This window comes from Ptychodera flava, chromosome 10 (assembly GCF_041260155.1).
Source record: "Ptychodera flava strain L36383 chromosome 10, AS_Pfla_20210202, whole genome shotgun sequence".
NCBI classification, from domain to species: domain Eukaryota; kingdom Metazoa; phylum Hemichordata; class Enteropneusta; family Ptychoderidae; genus Ptychodera; species Ptychodera flava.
The window spans coordinates 14,647,100-14,668,199 of record NC_091937.1 but is presented as its reverse complement, the minus strand read 5'-3'; the positions used below and the strand labels follow the sequence as shown (position 1 = coordinate 14,668,199).

Here is a 21,100-nt window from a genome sequence, read left to right as displayed (position 1 = left end):
CGAGCACGCGACACGAACTTACAGGGGTGCACGCCGGTCCCTTTTTCAAGATCTTCATTTCCGATGCTATACGGTCAATCATGATAGTTTTCGTCTTCTGGTCTGCCTCGATTCTCTTCGGCGGTGCGGTGCAGGGTGTGTATCGAGAATTTGAGACGGTACCTCGAAACATGACTGTTATCGAAGGGTCGCCAGCGGTGCTGACATGTCAAATGTTACAAGGCTATCGAGACTATCCCGTTTACTGGGAAACCAAACGTGGAAATATTCTGCACCCTGCCACCAGTAAGGATACACGAATTACATGGATGGGTGATCAGAGCCTCGGGAACCACAACTTTAAAATCAATCACGTGACTGAAGACGACGAAGGCGATTATGTTTGCCTGATAGATTTCTCTGAAGACATCACAGCAAGGTCAACGCCTGGAAGACTGAAAGTAATCCAAATACCCATCCCCAGATTCGAGCAAGAACCAGCAAATGCAGTTGTCCTTGTGGGGGGAACTACAATTCTACAATGTCACATTGGAAACTTCACTGAAGGAAAGTTGAGCGTGTTTTGGGTAAAGGATGGGACCCAACAAAGATTTCTGTCGAGGGATCGTTCTATAGACGATGATTGGGCGAGTGACACGAACGGTCAGCGGTATTCCATTACCGGGGACGGAACTGGCGAATTTAATTTGAAAATAACTGAAATGTCTCGCGAAGACAGTGGGATCTTCCGCTGTCTTGTAGCGGTAGTGAATGGAGATTACATTTTAAAATCACATCCAGCGACAGTCTCCGTTGTCCATTCCACATGCAACATAGAAAAACGAATGGAAAACGACCAAAGCTACCAAGAAGGTGACAACGTTACGACGGTCTGCTCTGCTCGGGTGTATCAAGGCACCCGTGATGCGGTAAACTTAGTCTCGTTGTCTTGGTTAAAAGCTGGGTCTGAATATTCTGGTACAAGAGTACACGACCAGAGCCCCGATGTACGAGACACATGGTCCTTGACAGCCGACGACGACAACACGACTGTGTCATGCAGTATGGGACTTTCAAACTCAAGCCGTGACACAGTTTGCACTATAGGTCCGATACGCGTACACTTCGCGCCAAAAGTCAGCATTCGTCAGTCGGTGCCAATAGCTACCCTGGGAGGAGACATTACTTTCACATGTTTGGCACGCGCAAACCCAGACGTTACCGACTACAGGTGGCTGGTGAATAACAAAATTGTCAGGGACACTCGGTATTACGTGGATGAGAGTGGGCGAGTGATGACAATTCGCGATGTTAGAGGGTCTGATAACGGTGCAGAGATTGGATGTAAGGCTAAAAATAGCGAAAAATCAAGCTATGTATCGATTACAATTCGCGTGGGTGATTTTGAACACCTCACACCAGTTATTGAGGAAAGGGAGCCCGCTAGCGACACTTTCAGTATCGACGCTGCTACATCCTATACAATATTAAGTAGAGTTTCATTAACTGGAGAAATGTCCACTGATGCCAGTGGAAGTCTGGAGAACTCGAATGGGCACGGGCAATTTAAAATTACAAATAAAGCGCCCTCAACCTTCTTATCGTAGGATGCTCCTTGATTGTGGTTCTTGTAATTGTTGCCGCAGCGTTGGGCCTCATCTGGCAGTGTAGACAAAGAGGGAGAGCGAGGCACAAGAATTTGGAGATGAATATTTGGACTGTGCACTTTAACCCGTATGTCGACAGGGAATCCACCGTACCCAGTGACGACGACGGATATGGTCTCTCACTGGTCGACATTTCTGACCCTGGGAGCCACTACGTGGAGATGCGCGCTCAGAATTCCTCGATGGATTTCTCGACCTTCCTCGAAGACAAGGCAGAGGGGCGCCCTGCAAAGGAATTATCCACTCCGTGTCAAGACGAAGTAGAGATTGAAGTTATCTATGCGAGGGTAAACAAGCAGAAAAAGTCAGACAGAAAGGCCGTCGATGACAACGACACTACGCTAACAGATTAGAGCGAACACATATAGTTGTACTTTATATATGTAAACTGTGACAGACAGTAGAGAGCCTCTTGTATACTGTCTGTCTGTACTGTAATGACGGAAATAATTTGCCCTTTGAACGACGGTGCGAGTGATGATTACACGTCTCGGATGACTTTATGGATGCCGAACTGCATCTTACCACTTACTCTACTGTGCATTCGAAATCACAGGACAATTGTTATGCCATAGGAGCCCTCAACGGTATGTGTCGCATTGCAGATCAATGATAAAGTCAGCATGTACTGTATAGATTCACAAACTTTGATGCAGGGTAGCGAAAACAGAGTAAAGTAACTTACATTTATACCCTAAGCTACAGTGCGGTTCTAAATTTCCCTAAAACACTATCGCTCTGACTTCCCCTTTTTTAAATTTAATGGTTTGCATGAGATTCAAAAGTTATTTTCCTAGCTCGTTTACAAAATACATGTAGGTAGAAATTACCACAACTTCCTTCATAAGAATTTTTCTGCCAGAGTAATCAAGTCAGGTGAAAAAAGTAAACTTAAAATATCAGGTATTGCTATAATGACTTTCATAAAATATACGAAAGCAAAATATAGTGAATAATTATGTGAAACCATTATAAATAAGTGTTTTATACGTGTCTTGATGACTAGCGAATGTTAACAGGGAGAGATATCCTTTGATTGCATATTTTTATTTCATATTCATGTTGAGTAACTGGCGTTGGTTTTTCACGATGTCATATACATATTCATATCAGGCAGACGAGTCTTCCTGTGCGCAGTTGCACGTGCGCGAGTAGGTAGGTAGTTTTTGACCAACGGATATGAGCGAAAATTCTATTTACTGACATGATGATTAATACCAAACCCGTCACATCTCTTTTCGCATTACTGTATCCATAACCGTACAAATGATTATCGCAATTGGATTTATTTTCAAGCGATTTTAATTTTTGAAAAATACAATTTCTTGTGATGCCGAGTGTTCAACTCGTAAAACCCGCCTGTAGGTGTGTAATAATCATTGTTATTGTTGACAAATGGATTTTAGTTCGGACTCGAAATAATAAAATCGTCCACAGCAAATAGCACATTGTGATGTCTCGGCGAAGTTGAAACGTTATATTTGGACAGAAAAACGACACTTGTTTGGTAGAGCAAAAAAATGATGTCACTATCAAAAATGCATGGTTACTCTCCCTCTTAAATAATGTGCAGGAGACATTGAACTTAATAAATGCAATGATACGCCGTATACGCCTTGCCACTTTTCAGAGAAATGCAATTGCAGGGATTGAATTTGAAACCGAGAATATTGTCGCAGGGACTACAAGGGCGCCCTCTATCGAGTAATTTTCAGTCTTGCCATTGCAACGTACGAGGGGTAGCTTGTATGTAATAAATGTTGTGTAATAGGGAACGGGAAAATATGTCAAATCAGATTTACGTGCTCATTGTTCTCCTCTGTTTGATCATAGACCCTCGAGAAAGGGTCTATGGTTTGATATAAACTTGCATTCAACGGTGTTTTATATCTGTATCCTGTCACACTCAGGGCAGTTATCTAAAGTTACTGACTGCAATGGAACCCGTTTCCTTGAAGTGCTTAAAGGAAACATTTTCAAGATACCTGTCGTGGAGAAACAAATGTTGAAATGTAAATTACTACTCTTAGCTTAATGCTATGGCATCAGGAAAACCTCGCTTTCAGTGTCGTCTGCATGACAGAATATTTGCACCCTCCTTCTTTGTTAAATACATCAGAATTGGTAACGTGAGTCAGAGGTTGTATAACACACATCAGCAAATTTATAGCGCTCTCATTGTTCATAATCTACAAAGCTTTAAACTAATCGTGCGAATTGTCCTAAAGTTTCAACTTATCAATCCAGCGAAGAAAATTATGATGTTCATAATTGTACCAATTTCTCGTTTCAACTCTTCATTTATACCAAGACAATTAATCGTTCTTTTTTAAACAGTTCATGTCTCTTTTCTTGGAAAGGAGTAAATAAATCTCATTTCTGATCAAGGATTCCCAAATATTAAAAAAAATACGGTTATTTTCGGTATAATCACACTCATAGACAGCAATGAGATTGCGTTCTATGTAGGTACACAATCACAAAACAATGACATTGTCTCACATTTTACGTGCAGGTCAGTTGAATTTACTGACATTGTAATACCCAGGGGGTAGTAGAGCTGGAGTGACGCAATCACCTTACGCTTATTTAGATTTAACAGCATTAAGATGGATAACTAGTGAAAAAGACCCCGAAAATATGGTTTTTTTAGCTGTCGTACTTATGAAAGCCAGCCTGATGTTTGTATATTAACGTTTGTTGATTTTATGTATTTGAAATTTTGAATATGCTAGTTTATCATGAAATATTTCACATTATACTGGTAGTCGTGTTAAGTGTGGTATATAACAAATTCGCAATACGAATACATGTTATTGGACTCTGTTTTATATAGTTACACAAATAATAAACTAAATAAAGAAGTCAGTTCCTTTGGGTGTTTACTTTTAGAAAAAAAATGTACTATTACATTTCTGTATATCATTTCAGAATTTAATTAGAAACAGCTATTCACACTCATCTTGTGAAGAGAAATTGGCCTTAGTAACTTATCCCACTTTGACAATTTGAATAAAATAATTTAATTTTGTACGCCTCGTTCTATTTACAAAAAAATCAAGAACAATATTGGTATTCAAAGCGATGAGAAGTTGAGAAGTAATATTTTATCATTTCGAATTGAACAAGAAAGATTTTTATATAAAAGAACATTCGAAAAAGTCTGTCGTTATTATTCGATAATAATGTATTCCTACTGTTACACACAATTAAATATAAGATTTGTAATTTAGCAACACTGAGAAAATCAAATCTTTTGGAACCTTGGAAAGTTTTTCTTTTTCTCCAAATCATGAAAGTTATTAATATAAATTAACTTTGAAATATTAAAAAAAAAAATCGTACAAATTTTATTATGACATGGAAAATTGGATGAACACTTCTTGAGGAAATCATCATAATCATCGGTCTATTCAAATGTAACAACACATTTAGCGAAATGTAAAGAAATGAGTTTTACAGACATATTGTAAAAATGTGAGATAAATCTTACGTTAGAAACTATCTGCTCGGCGTTCTTTAAATTGACCGATGGAGACTTGATGACTTGGGATGACGTGATCTTTTGTATTTTTAGTTTTATTTCGCTGCCATTTTACCTGAAATAAAAAAAAAATCTTTAAAACGTGGTCAAAAACATTCTATGTGAATAAATTACAGCGACTCTGTGAGACAACGACAACGGTTGGCAGAGTTATCGGGGCGGTTGGCCTCGACATATCATATCAACCAATAGGACTTAGTGCAAGAGATAGGGTTATAGTAATGTTGGCTGCGCGCACGCGCATCATCTCGCCCGCTCGTCTCTGTCGCATTGGGCAGGTAACAAGGGCTTTGTTTAAGAATGTGATGTCAGGTCTTTTTGGGTGAGAAAAAGTTTCGTTTTTCGAAAATCGAAATTTTAATTTTTCCCCATAGGGCTAAAACAGAGATGGCGGCCATTTTCAATTTAGAACAACAGTAAATGTTAGGTAAGTTGTTTCTCTAGTACCAAACTTTGCAAGGTGACCCCTGACTTTTATTTTTGATTTGTTAAGAGACTGCTTAAAAGTTCAACTGAGGAAAGTTTGAGCAAAAGTTCGAGTATTTCACTTGCGAGGCGCGAAATATCTAAATTAATGATAAGGATTTCCTGGTTTGACACAGTCTTCATAATCTCAGTTCCGCTATCCACTTTTGGAATTTGTCACTTGAAAGCCTAGCATTTGAAAGTATCCTTACGTTCCGTTTTTATGCAATCAAAGACTGACATTTATTACCCTGTTGTCAGAGTCCGGGAATGTGTGTTTGAATGATGTGGTTTTCTTTGCTCCCATGCTGCAGATGTATTTATATGAATTCACTGTTACGGTAGTCAAAGCTGTACATTGACGTATCTCCTTGGTTTGATGCTTAGCCGTTCAGTCGTCATGATGTCACCAAGACTTTGCATGGTTTGGTTTATGTTGGTAACCCTGTTCGGGGCGGTAATTGCCGTGTACCGGGAGTTTGAGAGAGTCCCACCGAACATCACTGTCATAGAAGGCACGACGGCTGAATTGCACTGTAAAGTTACCGAAGGTTACAAGAGTTATCCTGTATACTGGAAGATTGACGGACGCGCGATTTATCCGAGTGCAGCTATAGACCAACGATTCATATTACATGATGACAGATTTCACCGAACTCATTTTCTGAAGATTATGGAAGCTATGGAAGGCGATGAAGGCGGGTACAAGTGTATTATGAACTTTGGAGGAAATAGTTTCCGAAATTTAGTCTACACCGGGTATGTTGACCGTCATCCAAATACCAATTCCTACCTTTGTTCGACAACCAGAGAGTCAAACAGTCTTTGAAGGAGGAACTGTAACTCTCAGCTGCCACGTTGGCAACTTTAGCGACGGCAAACTGCACGTTGTATGGGTGAAGGATGGATTGGGAATACTGTCGAGGAATAATTTCATTTTTGATAAATGGCCAGGCAAAATGGATAGTTTGCGATATTCTATCCCAAGAGTCGAGAGCGGAGTGTTTAACTTGCAAATCAGTGACGTGTCTTCGAGCGATGCAGGAGATTACCGATGTTTGGTATCGGTTGTGAACGGGAACGCATATATTTTACAGTCGCAGTCGTCAAAGCTCTCGGTTGTCAAAGCCAAACCAACGTGTAGTATAGAAGGGGCTGAACAGGAGTTTTACGAAGAAGGTGATAACATCACGACTGTATGCACTGTACGGGGAATCGATGCCGCCGACGATTTCTCACTCTCCCTGTCATGGTCGAGAGGGGGAGTAGCGTTTCCTGGCACCCAAGTACACGTAGACAGTCCCGATATACGAGACACTTGGACTCTAACCGCACACGATGATGACAAGTCTGTGCTGTGTATAACTCAATTTTCCGATTTACCCACTGACAGTGAGTTAATGCCATGCGTTATCGGTCCCATAAGGGTGCACTTTGCGCCTAAGGTGACCATCCACCCGCTTGTCCCGATAGCCACACCGGGAAGAAATTTAACACTTACTTGCTCATCGAGGGCAAACCCTGAAGTTCAGACGTACAGATGGTTTGTTAATAACGCGATGGTTACGGATGGAGACACGCGATACGTCGTTTCGGAGGATGGCCGAAATTTAACCATTCAGCGGGTTGAAAAGGTTGACGAAGGAGCCAGTATTGCATGCAAAGCAACGAACACAGCTAAGTCTGGTTTGGCATTAATTAGAATTCGGATAGACGGACTCAAGCCCTCTTCATCAACACTCCACCCAACTATTGACGCGCTGAGTACAGATTACAATTATTTTAGCGAGAACGGTGGTTCGCGCTCTGTAAGTATCATGTCGGCTACGAAGCCGTCCAGCGAAAGTCCCGTAATTTTCAGCACGGAGTCTAACTCGTTGAGTGCGGAAAGCGTCGCCTCCTCCACATTTCTAATCGTGGGATGTTCGTTAATTGCAATACTCACGATTATCGTTTTTGTTCTGATTAGTGTCAAGGCCCGCCGTCGCCGTAGAGGGCGATGGAGACGCCACGACAGGAAGGTCGAATATGGGAATCCGAGTTTTTCAGAACAAATGAGTGATGGCACGAGATTCGTTTTACAAAGCGAAAGTAACAGAGGACAGGATTTCGCATTCGCAGACTTTTCCGGTCGTGGGTGTTACAACGTTGAGATGAACTTTAGAAGTCACCCGGTGACCTTCTCTACCTTTGTGACACACCAGTCAGAGGAGAGAGCTGAAATGAATATTGCTTCTCCAAGCGGAGAACAGAAAGTCGATATAATTTACGCCCGGGTGAACAAAGAGAGAAAATCAGGGGACAGCGCCGCTGACGGTAATGATGAAACAGGTTCAGCCATGGCTACATCCTCCTCCCCATACCACACAGGAATGGAATCTGTCGATGCTCGTGATGAAGCCCAATCTGTTGACGACCCACGACCACACGGTACAGACAGCTTGGTGTACGCTGAGCTAGACCTTGTAACACCGACATACTCAAACAGAATGTCACCGAAAGAAAATGAGCATACCACAGTCTATGCTGAACTACGGCATCCAGTGCAGATCTGATACAGTTTATTTTTTTATAAAGTGCCGTAATGTTCTACAACAATGGAAATGATTAATTTGACATTAACCTGTCTTTTATACGGCAAGATTAAATCATACGACTTAATTTGATCGAACGTAGTGAATGAAATACTTTCTAATAGGTGATCTTCACTGCATTATCTTGACTGACTACTTTATTGCATTTTAGAAAAATGGTCAGACAACCTAACTATTCCTGTGGCGTTTTTTTCTAGGTTTTACTGACGACCAGGAAATGAAGCACTTCAATTTTTCAAAGCTCTTCTTTGTATGAACCTGTTTATTTTGACTCTCTGCCCTGTACCTTGCCCAGGGGTGCGAGGAATTCGAATTATACCGGTTTTTGGCGATCAGTACGCCACCACACCACTGTCGACGTCAAAGCCACAAACTCACGAACTTGTGAAACTATCGCATGTAATGCTAAATTAATAAAGTTCACTTGCTCGTACTTCTCAATTATGCAACACATTCATTAATTCACAAAACGAAGGTAACATCACAGAGCACAGTTGGGATAATAGATAAATTTCATCATGATCAATACAGCTTTGAGTACTAGTAACTGTCTGGTGACAATTGAGGATTGCTAGAGTATTTCATGACTTATGTGTTCTTCAATTTGTGCCGCCGCTGTCGAATCATGATCGGCAGTCAAGCAGACAAATATCAAATTTGGTTGGCTTACAGAGAATTTTACGTTATTTATCGCATACGTCTGAGTTATTGGCAATCGCAAGTATATTCATAAGTGTTTCGTTGTAAACATAACTGGGGCACAAATTTGACAGAATATGATCGAGGAACTGACCAGCCCTATAATTATATTCTCTTACATGTTTTTATGACGCATACTATAAAAATAAGCAGTGTGTGCAGCACTTTCGCTTCGTGTTTAGAAATATGATCTTTGTCGGCAGTGCGTACGCGTGATAACGGGTTCCATAATTACGAGCCAACTGCGGTTATGGGTTTCTTATCTCCATAAACCGTATTTGTGATATTACCTAAAAGGGAAATCAGTTTCCTTGAAGTCCTCAAAAATTAAAAATTCGCATTTATTTATAAAGCTGTCAACAATACAAACATGTCCCGTTCCTTTTACTTATGTTGTGGTTAGGACAGGTGCAGTATTGAAAACACTGGAAAGCGTGTTGGAAACTTTTGATACTTGACATTTGCACATTTTATTATCATGTCAGTATTCGAGTCTTTTCTAGTGTTAGCACTTCTCTGCCGTGTCGCATGCGCGAGGTATCGGGAGTTTGAGAGAGTACCTGAAGATACAACGGTTATAGAAGGGTCGTCAGTGGTTTTGAGGTGCCAAGTTCTCAAAGAGTACCGTACATTGCAATTTACCGTGTACTGGGAAATAAATGGAAGCATAATTAATCCGCGTACATCAAAGACAAAGCGGTATACATTGATTGAAGACAGGGTTGAAGGCATCTATGACTTGGAAATAAGACCTGTTACCGAAGATGATGAAGGCGTTTACGTGTGTGTCATTGATTTCATCGATCCCTTCGTCTCGAGATCTCTACCTGCTGAGCTAAATGTTATCAGAGTACCTATTCCCAGCTTTTTGCAAGAACCCGAGAGCACGCTAGTCGCTGAGGGGGAAACAGGGACTCTGGGTTGCCATATCGGAAACTTCACCGAGGAACATTTGTATGTAGCCTGGTTCAAAGATCACTACGAGGTGCTGTCAATGATTGGTTTCAAAAATGTTGCACTGTCTCTAAATATGAACAGTTCGAGATATTCCATCCTCAAAAAGGGAAATGGTGAATTCACCCTTAAAATAACCAATGTGTCTAGAAGTGATGCTGGCAATTACAGTTGTTTGGTGTTTGTAAAGAATGGAGATCGCATTTTAGAATCACGTCAAGCCATACTCTCCGTCACTTATCATGAATGTTATATTGGCGGCGTACAGCGAGAAACAGAGGTATACCAAGAAGGTGATAACATCACAACAGTCTGCATCGCAGGGTTAAGTGGATATAAAACTGCCAGAAATGATTTGATCTATGTTGCATGGGTTAGAGATGGAGATGAGTTTCCTGGTTCAAGGGAATTCAGACAGAACTCTGAGATAAAAAGCACAATGTCATGGTCTTTGACGGCTGCCGATGACAAAAATCCGTTTGTGTGCCAAATAAAATATTCAAATCAACTTAACCAGGTGATCTGTAGAATTGACCCAATCAATGTCCACTTTGCACGAGAGTAGAGATTCTATCGATGGGTCTCGCGGGAAGAAATCTTTCGCTTTTATGCTGGGCCAATGCAAGTCCAGAAGTTATCGGTTACAATTGGTTGATTGATGACAAAGTCGTTCGGGACACAGAAAGCCGATATCAAGTTGAGAAGGATGGCCGACAATTGACCATTCACGACACGAACATGACAGATAACGGCGTCAAAGTTGAATGCATCGCCAGAAATGCAGTCAAATCAAGCAGCGCTTCGACCTTGATCCGAATAATTGAGGTGAAACCCTCCTCTGCTGCAGGTAACCCATCCAGTGAAAAGGATGTCCAACAAAATATGTCTTGTGTCGCGATGTCAACATTTGTTACCGTGGCAGTCGTTCTTGTTCTCATCATTATTACTTTAATGGGCGTCATGTGCCGTCTTCATCGAAGCTTGTTGTGGAGGCGCAAGGATATGAAGATTTCCTTTCGGAAATCTGCCAATCCGTCCACCCGGAAGGGCTTCGGAGAAACACGAGACATGCCTCCTGGAGATTTAACCAGTCCTGAGAGTCATTACACCGAGCTAACCAGAGAAAATCCGCCGGCTGTATACAGCAGTCTGTTCGAGGATAAACAACCGACACCCACTGGTGAAGAAGTAATCACTGTCGGGCCGTGCCTAGGAGATTCCATGTATGAACAGGTCGACAAATCGTGCTAAAAACTGTATAGAATTATACTTAGTACTTGCTATGAAGATGTTGAGAGATACAAAAACGCAATATCTACGTATCCTGCTATACATAGTGACTGCTGTATGGAAACGTGACTAATGATCGGATTTGTGCATGAATGGTTTATTGAAACTACAGCCACATATTTTGATTGACGAAATTTGAGGTAACTTCCGTACCATTATGAGAGAAAATATTTTGGCTAATATTCGATACATTTTAGGTTAGAGAATAAAGTCATGAACTATCGACACCAACAAGGGGACAACGAAAAGACTGAATGCTTTTCAAATCCTTCAGTTTTGTAAGTGTACAACTCGGTGCAACTTCATACGTAAATTTATTTTATTCCGGTTGTATGCTTCCCCAGTCGGGGTTTGGTGGTCATTTGGTGACATTTAGGGGGAAAGACAATCTAATGTTCCACTTAAAGTTAGTTAGTTAGTTAGTTATATTTTATACCTTGTCCACTTTTTTTCAGCAAAACGAAAATAAACTTTTCTTGTTCATTTCACAAATGATGTTGTATTTATTTGTGTGTAACTCCACAGCGTGTGTTGAATGTTCAGTGATGATATTTGGAAAGAAAGACAGACTAATGCCCCATCGACGATTTACATAACATGTGCTGTCCCAGTTCATCATTTGTAACAGGCTCTAAGAGGTGTTGTAGGTATCAATCGCCAGCCGGAAAATTGCTGCATCATAGAAAACGACCTAGACCCTCAAGCAAAAATTGCACACACACATCATAATTTTGACACAAGAACTTTTGATCACGTTAATTTCAAACGGAAACGCCACAGACTTTGTACAGAGGAAGGCAAAACTAATTTTTGTGAGGCTAATTAAATTTACTGTCTCATTGTCCTTACGTAAACCATGATTGCAAAATACAAATCACAGCATTTGCCAATGTCTAGGATTTAAGAAATGTTGTCAATGGGTTTTTGAGCTCACTTGTTGTAGAGAATTGGTCCCATACTTGTCGCTGAACTTTAAATCCTCTTTACTAACGGTTCAATCAACCATCGCGAACAAATATAGACATAGAATATGGACAATAATCGTATTAATACGATTCATTATCATGATTTTTACGCAAGAACGATGTTTCGCGCTCTTTGAGTGTGGTGTCGGCTGAAAACCCGTCAAGCAAAGCTCCCAAAATACGTATCAAAGAGTCCTAGTTCGTTGGGTGTGGAAAGTTTTGTTATCAAACATTTCTTGCCATTTTCGTTGATTGCGGTTCACTTGTTATTCTTGCATGGCCTACCATCGTCGTAGCGGGCGCCCGAGACACCAAAAAAGGAAGGTCGCGAATTCGAGTTGTCTAAATCCACTGATTGACGATCTACTACTCAGTATGTCGTCTGCCCCATACTGCATACAAATGGAATATGTCGATACCTTTGACTAGGATGTATGTGTTTGGAACCCTTGATCATGCACTTGGTACATATTGTCAAGTGCAAACAGAACTAGACCTCGTTACACAGCTAAATACAAACGGAGTGATGACGAAAGGGAAATAAGCCTGCGCCGTTCTACAGCTATGTAACAGTGCGCATCCGATGTTAGAAACCTGCTGCAAGGCAGGAAAAAGCACTTTGCTGGAAGAAATTTCGCATAACCCGGTCATTTATTTAGCAAAAATAATGTTTATGCATGAATTCAATCGATTTTTAAATTTGGATCATATGTATATGCAATATAATTTGAATAGGCGATAATCATTACGTATTACTTTTTATTATTTTGTCATCATTGACACCTGTCACACCAGATGATTAGATCAGACATGTTTCAGTTAGGACAAGGAAATAGTTGTCCGAACCTTTGCTTGTGTGGATCATTATATTTCTCTTCTTTTTGTAAATTCCCATTTCGTCATGTCCAGGCGTAGGAGGACGCCGAGGGTTACGCGATCACTCTTAAGTGAAATTCAATGAACCAGTATCGACGCGATAAGGTCACAGACTCAGGACAATTCTCCTGACAGTCTGCTGTAAGATCGTTCAGTGTCACCAGTATGAGGAGCCAGTTAGCTGATTGAAGTACCGTATCTTTAACTACCGGGTCACATTAATAGCTAAGTCAGACTACACGATGGTAACTACATATAGAAAAGTCATTACACTTTGTTCTTGACCGATGGTCAAGCAGACTAAGTTTAACTTGATGGGACTACAGAGGACTTTGATGTTAAATATCCCCACCAGTGTTATTAGCAACAGCAAGTGAATAAGTGCATCCATTAGTGAAAAGATTTCTTGGCTGCATTTGTAATCTGACATGTGATCAAGGAACTGACTAGCCCAATATATTCTCTTGTATGATTTTATGACACAAAATAAAATGTTCAAATGAGTGCAGCATACTCACTTGATGTTTCAAAAACATTATGCCGACCGGAGTCAGCGAGATTCCATATCACATTACTGACTCACAGCTGTTGTGTTTCTTATCTCCATACAGCCATATTTGTGATATTTCCTCAAGGGAAAATCAGTTTCCGCGAAGTCCTTACAAATCGTAAATTCGCATTACGCGGCTGTCAGCAACACAATTTTTTGTCTGCCTATATTTGGACTGACTCATGCTGTGTTAGGGAGATTACTTCATTGGATTCGGACCGATCGGTGTACACATCGAGAGGTAAACTGATCACTTGTGATACAAAATTTACACTCTTTGGTATCATGTCAGTGTTCGAGTCTTTTCTAGTATTGGCACTTCTCTGCGGTGTCGCATGCGCGAGGTATCGGGAGTTTGAGAGAGTACCTCAAAATACAACAGTTATAGAAGGGTCGTCAGTGGTTTTGAGATGCCAAGTTGGCGAAGGCTACCTTAACTATGAATTTACCGTGTACTGGGAAATAAATGGAAACATAATTGATCCACATACATCAAAGACAAAGCGGTATACATTGATCGAAGACAGGGCTGAAGGCATCTATGACTTGGAAATAAGACCTGTTACCGAAGATGATAAAGGGACGTACGTTTGTGTCATTGATTTCCCTGACCCCCACGGTGATGGAATATCTTCACCTGGTGTTCTAGACGTAATCAAAATACCAAGTCCACATTTTTTGCAAGAACCGGGGGACACAACCGTTGTCGAAGGAGGAACTGTAACTCTGAACTGCCAAATCGGAAACTTCACGGTGGGAAAACTTAGTGTCTTCTGGGAGAAGTTAGGATCGAGGCTGCAGTCAAGGGCTACCTTGCATTACCCTATTGCTACTGAACGCCATGAAAATGGTAACTTTGATCTTACACTGAATATTGTCACCAGACATGATGCCGGTGATTACCGTTGTTTGGTAAAACTGGCAAATGGAGAAGGCTATGTATTAGAATCGCGCACAGCTACGCTGTCTGTTGTACAGACTACGTGTGACATACAAAGCCCTGGGCAACAAAGCAAAGTCTTCGAAGAGGGTAATAACATCACGATTGCCTGCACCGCGCGGGGTTATCAAGTCGATCCACTCACCTCTGTCCTGTTGACGTGGTCGAAAAATGGAACTGAGTTTCCCGGTACTAAGGGGCACAGCGAAAGTGTTGATGTACGCGACACGTGGTCATTGACACCAGACGATGACAATGGAACTATTACATGTAATTTTAAAAATCCTGGGTCATCATCAAGTCAGCCGATCTGCGCGATAGGTCCGATACGCGTAAATTATGCACCGATCGTAACTATTCTCCCGCTCTCGCCAAAAGCTGTTCAAGGAGAAACTTTGACATTGACATGTTCGGCTCGCGCAAATCCAAATGTTAACAACTATGAGTGGATGATAAAAATGGCTGACTCTCGATACTCCATCGATAAGAGTGGTCGACGTTTGACCATCCCTGAACTCAGAAACACAGATGACGGCGTCGAAGTTAAATGCATCGCACGTAACGGGAAGAAATTTAGAGTCACTTCTGTTAGCATTAAAGTAACCGAGTTCTCAACGACAAGTACCCCGTCAGATGAATACTCGGACAACACATCGGAAATAAAACAGAACACGCCCTCAACCTTTATTATTGTTGGGTGCACGTTGGTTTTGACTCTTTTTCTCGTCGTCGTCGTCTTGGTCGGGGTCTTCTGTTACTTCAAGAGAAATAGACAGAGGAGAAACAAACATGGCGAATCGAATGGCGGGAACTCAACCTTTCAACATCCTTCCAGCAACGACCGGAGGGACAATACACAGGATATCTCATCAATGACTGAATTCCCCGAATACGAGGAGCTGAAGACGAGAAATACCCGAATAGCCGACTCTACATTGCATGCAACTAAACCAGAGGGGCTTTCTGAGCAGGAAGTCACTGCCATGGGTCACGGTCAAGCTGAAGTAATCTATGCACAGGTGAACAAGAAAAGAAAGACAAAGGAAAAACCTATTAACGCTGGCAACGAGGAAGCCGCAGTCACGTACCAAAATACCTCCACGCTGTCCCGACCGGAGACGGCATCCGCTGATGTTGTGGAAAACGGTACACGCAGCGAGGCTGGCGATGCACCCTCACGTAACATGGAAGGATTAGTTTACGCTGAACTTGACCTGACAAATCACCCTGGACCAGAGCAGAGGTCAACTGCGACTTCGGAGCCTCCAACAATCTACGCTGAGCTTCACCACCCATGAACGGTTCTTAAGATTTAACAAATTTCATCTTGGACAAGTAATAACGGTTTAAAGAATGAAGGCGATTGGATCGATTAATTTAACTTAATCGGTTGAAAGGATCGTATTTTTGGTAAGGTAGCGGAAAAAGCTAGGACGAAAGTAAACTTGAACCCCAAGACAAACAGTTCAACGTTTACAGGATATTTAAAAATTTAAAAATTTACAGCAAGTACCTTAAGCTTCAGCATGTTGAGAGATATCACACATTACATTTTAATAGCAATTTCAGTTATTAGGTCTTTGAGAGGGACTCCTTAGGTATGGAGTCGTATACCCATGGTGGTTTTGCCCTACTGCTGAAATTTTACTGTAAAACAACTCTTAATTTTCACTTGATATGAAAATATCATGTTTATAATATGATAGATGGTAAATAACGTCATAAGGACAACATGTGAATAGTTAATTGTGTACATAATGTTGTGTATGAATTTGAGGAATCAATCAAGTTTCAAGCATCAAGACTGCCATGTTTACACAGTAAAATTTGGACCAAAATAGCCTTTTCCGCTACCTTAAATATCGTCCAGCGTAATGCCTCAGACCTTTCAGCGAAAGGTTAATGTTTTCTTTGTGAAAATTGGTTATTATGTAAATTTTTGTCTCTAAATGTCAATAGTTGAACAAAATTTAGAGTTGCACTTTTGCCATTTCCTGTGTTTGTGATTGTTTTGTTTCTGGCAAGTTATAAATAAGCTTTCCAATTCTCTTACTTGGACAAACAGAATCTGGTGTAGCTGCTGTAGATTATCTCATACACTATCTAAATGTCACGCGAATGTCACTTTATACTTATTGATTACGGACTGAGTTTTATAAGGATGAAAGAAGGCCTGGCCGAACACGGCCTTAACTTTGATACATTTTGTAGTAATTTTTATGTTTGTAAGTTCTCGTTTGCGGTTTTGATTTTAGATTTATGTCAAAATACTGGTATTCACCTTGTCAACACAGTGTGTATATATGTAAAGGTCAAATGTTATTGTTGACAACTGAATTCTCGTCTGAACAAGAATTCATTTGACATGTCAGCAATAACATTGCATTTTGTACACGATGTGTTGTCGTTGGCAAAAACACGATTGGAACTAATTTTGGATAATTGGATTTTTATATTTTTTAAATTTCTCAAAGTGTTGGGTGCAAGATAGTTTATTGTTGCAATAATACAAATTACTCATAAAAACAAGTGTGTAATGTAAAAAGAAAAGCAGATGAGATTACATTTGTAGATTAAATCGACATTACTTCACCATCCAATTATCCCAAATTAGTTCCAATCGTGTTCAAATCTAGTCCTTCCACTGCAACATATTTATGAACAGTTCATTATTAAAAGAAGAATATTTAGTTCTCTTCTGTAGCAAAAGCAATGATAATGTCATCAGAAATAGCTTCACATTGTGTTAGACATCTTCTCCTGTGAAAAGCTACTAGTGAGCACAAACTGTCTAGTAAACGCTTGTCAAATGTCAAGGTTCTTGGCGTCTGTTCTCAGGAATCGACACCATTCAAAGTTTCCAGATGACATTGCACTCCACAGGGCACGAGTTCACGAACAAGTGTTCTCCAGAGGTCAGTTTTTTGCCTATCTCGTGCTCAGTGACATCGACGTGACTTTGAGCCTGGGAAGTTCGTTTAGTCACATGACAATTTCTCGCCAATCACGGAATATAATGAGCATGCCCTGGTGTTTAATGTGCTCTATCGACATATATAGGATTCTCGGTCGCTTGTCAATTCTCTGTTAAATTCCTTCAAGCTGTCACTAGCAAAACTTGAGACTGCCTCTGTGATGTAATAATAATTGTGCACACGGCGTCTAATGACAGTAGCGTGGGATACAACAGATCCCACGTGGAAGTAAAAATATCTCAAACAATGTGGAGTGACTGACACTTTTTCCGTTGACGTCAATTATTGTCATTCAGAAATTTCCTACATGGTAACTATCTGTTAAAAGCAAAGGTACTGATAGTCGGAAATTTACTAATCTAAAAAATCTCAAACTTCCAAAAGAAATTATATCATTAACTCCAATCTTGAAGATCCATTAGCTGTAACTATGGTCATTTTTTTTATTTTGTTTGTTCTGTGTATCATCTGCAGTTTCTGGTTTGAATCCCTGAACCATGAAGAAATTTCTAATATTTAGCTCATAAATATACCCTATATGAGTATAATCTGCATTGTTATTGTTTAAATTTTGTATTCAGGTCCGGACTAGAATACATTTATCAACAATAACAATGGTCATTTCACGTATACAGGCTGTGTTGGCAAGCAGGACACCGGGCATTGGTCATGATGATCGGATTATAGTAAAATTCTGTAGTTGATACATTGAAACAGAGTAATTAGTCAAAAGTTACAGCTATAATGTCCCTTTAATATATCTATACATTAAATGTATAGTTTCAAGTTTAATTTGATAGACTTTTAGCATATTGAAATTGAATTTTTTGAATGATCAGTTTTAAAATTATACTTTTAAAATTATACTTCAATCGGAATGTTATATGCGAAGACAAGCTTTTTGACACCTCCACTGTTGATTATGATGGATAAATGATGGCTAAATTTATTCAGTCAAGAATTAATTATTTAGACTACTTAAGATATTTCTAATAGATATAAAATGATCAAGTTTGACATATTTGGTATAAATACATCAAATGTATCGTTTAAATTTTTTAGAGTACACAGAAATCGAATTTTACTCAAGATATAATGTGATGACTCCACAATCAGAATGTTATGTATGATGCGAAAATTGTATGTTTCCAGACAATTTTGTTCATCAATAAAGTGGTCTTGATCCAACCTTTGATGTATTAGCCTACATGTAATGTAAACTCAATGATCTGTGGCTGTTATGTATTTTGTATTATTTTTCTTCCCTTTTAAAAATACTGTTTCTTGTTCTACTTCTAAAATCGCGCCGAAATGTCTTGTCGTCGTTAACTTGTCAATACAACCTGCACGCGTTTGACGTGCAGTGTTGTCACTGACAACAGTTTCAGTTCAACTAACATACATTTTCAACAACATATTTGCATAATTTACTCGATGCGCCTTTTTAAAGACTGGTACTGAGTATTTCAATGACTTTTATTGTTCCCTGACGCTAAGATTTGACAACACTCCCGTCCCAAACACTGGCGTAACCCTCCCTCCACCAGGAAAGCTTCCCGGGCCGCCGTTCATCTCCCCGGCCCACCACAAAAGTTCCCGGCTAACACCTACCACATTGACAACTGCATGATACTTTTGAAATCATCGGCGAAACCCTATGGGAAAACGTGACACCAGATTGCAAAAGTCTTTCTATAGTGGTTGCATGTTGTTTTTTGTGAAACAAAAATAACGAGAATATTGTCAAAAGGGCAAAACTACATGATATGTATTGCCTCATTAGATATACTGAGATAACATACCCTGATTGATTCAGAAACTCAAACACAATCGAAATCAATTGCCGTGATTTTGTTTTCGAATCATTTGGCGGACATGCCATAGTCTACGAATAGGCTATGTATCTTTGTTGTATATTGATAATATAATTACAAAAATCATAATTTGAAGTGTGCTAGTACTCAATCTTTGTCTCTGTCAGTGTCTGGTATTACCACAACCTAAATCTTTCTCTGTTTGTGTCTGTCTTTCTCTCAATCGCGCAGGCTTGGTAGCCTGGTTATGCTGTTTAGGGTTGACCCCACATAGGTCCGTAACAGGCTAAGGTTGGGGTGACAGACATCTTGTTTTTGCTTATGCCGCTTTAATGAGACGTGTAATCATAGCCAATACTTAATCACGGATATTGATTTGGCTTCCTTATACTGTAGTAATAGTGTCTTTCTAACATCACCCACACGCTCAGTCGTAAAGTAAGCTTTAAAAATGGAATGTGTCGTGCCAAACATCGTCATTTTAGATGTACAATCACCACGAATTAAGGAGCCGTCATTATTTAGGGCCTTGGGGTCGGAGGAATTTCATCGGAAACTCAGAAATTTCGAGTAAACCCCCTCCCCGCCAAAGATGGTGAATTTGAGGAACCCTCTCTAACACAGAAATTTTGACGGACCTCCCCCCACTTAGAAAGTTAAATATCAATACATTTATTTTTAAAATTTACAAAAATATAGCAATAGCAAAGACCTTTAAAATCCTAGTGTACCCTGCTAGATTATCATTGGTTATCTCATGACTGTTGAAAAAGGTGAAAGCAACGAAATAAGAAAATATTGATATAAAGCTCACGCTATAATCAGTATCCAACCATACAGTATTGATTAATTTGGATGGTATCATGACAGGGTTTTCACTAGGATATCTGACTGGTGAGGATTCGAAAGTACAAGGGTGGAGAGCACGCGAAAGGCTGAGGGGGAAAGTGTAAGAAGGGAGTGTCCTCTATCTTGCGTGGGGAATTTTGAGAAACTGATGTGTACAATGGTGTGCTCTGGTGCAATCTGAGAGGAGTTTTGATAGGTTTTATACTAAGTAAAACTGTTAGAACACCCAAGAGGAAGAGCACGACAGGGGAGCCCCCTCCTCGCATCGAAAATTTTGAGATATTGATGTGTGTAATGGTGCAAACTGAGAGGCGTTTCAGTTTATTTTGCACTCGGTCAAACTGTTTGAAAATGACATTGAACACTGATATTTTAATACATTTTTTGCATGATCAGTGTTTTAGTCACAATATTCAACAAGGTAGCAATGGCAATCATTTGTATAAAAGAGTTCTCAGTTTGCCAGAGATTGAAGACCATAGAATATACAGGAATGGAAAACCTGCAACTTTCTTGTATCATTTGTATAATATTACATTTCTGTAAACGCTATCAGGAGACCATCAGTCAGAGTCAGTATTTTTTAATCCATTCATTATTTGTTTGCAACCTCGCCAGCCGTGCAATTTCTCCAGCTGCCAGCTTCTAATGAAAAGCCTGAATACGGTATGGTTAAATGTCAAATTGTTTTTGAACTACAAATAAAATAAGTTTCTGTCATTATAAAGGATGAATTAACAGTTTTGTCCTATAGATCCTGTGAAAAATGAGAGAAATTCATGTGTGCAATGGTGCAGTCTGGTGCAATCTGAGAGGTGTTTTCAATTTGCTTTTTTACTGGTAAAACTGTTAGAACACCCCAAGGAGAGACCATCGAAAATTTTGAGAAATTGATGTGTGCAATGGTGCAATCTGAGAGGTGTTTCAATTTATTTCGCA

The 21,100-nt window shown here is 40.0% G+C and overlaps 2 protein-coding genes across 2 annotated transcripts; both read left to right on the top strand.

The window, feature by feature from the left end:
• Positions 1 to 9,426: 9,426 nt before the first annotated feature.
• LOC139141514 (roundabout homolog 2-like) lies at positions 9,427 to 10,467 on the top strand. The gene has a single exon (XM_070711107.1). The coding sequence runs from the start codon at positions 9,427 to 9,429 to the stop codon at positions 10,465 to 10,467; it is 1,041 nt and encodes a 346-aa protein (XP_070567208.1).
• A 3,170-nt stretch (positions 10,468 to 13,637) lies between these two features.
• LOC139142057 (peroxidasin homolog) lies at positions 13,638 to 16,053 on the top strand. Its single transcript, XM_070711847.1, has one exon. It carries the CDS (start codon positions 13,869 to 13,871, stop codon positions 15,819 to 15,821), a length of 1,953 nt encoding a protein of 650 aa, XP_070567948.1. The 5' UTR covers positions 13,638 to 13,868; the 3' UTR covers positions 15,822 to 16,053.
• Positions 16,054 to 21,100: the final 5,047 nt, after the last annotated feature.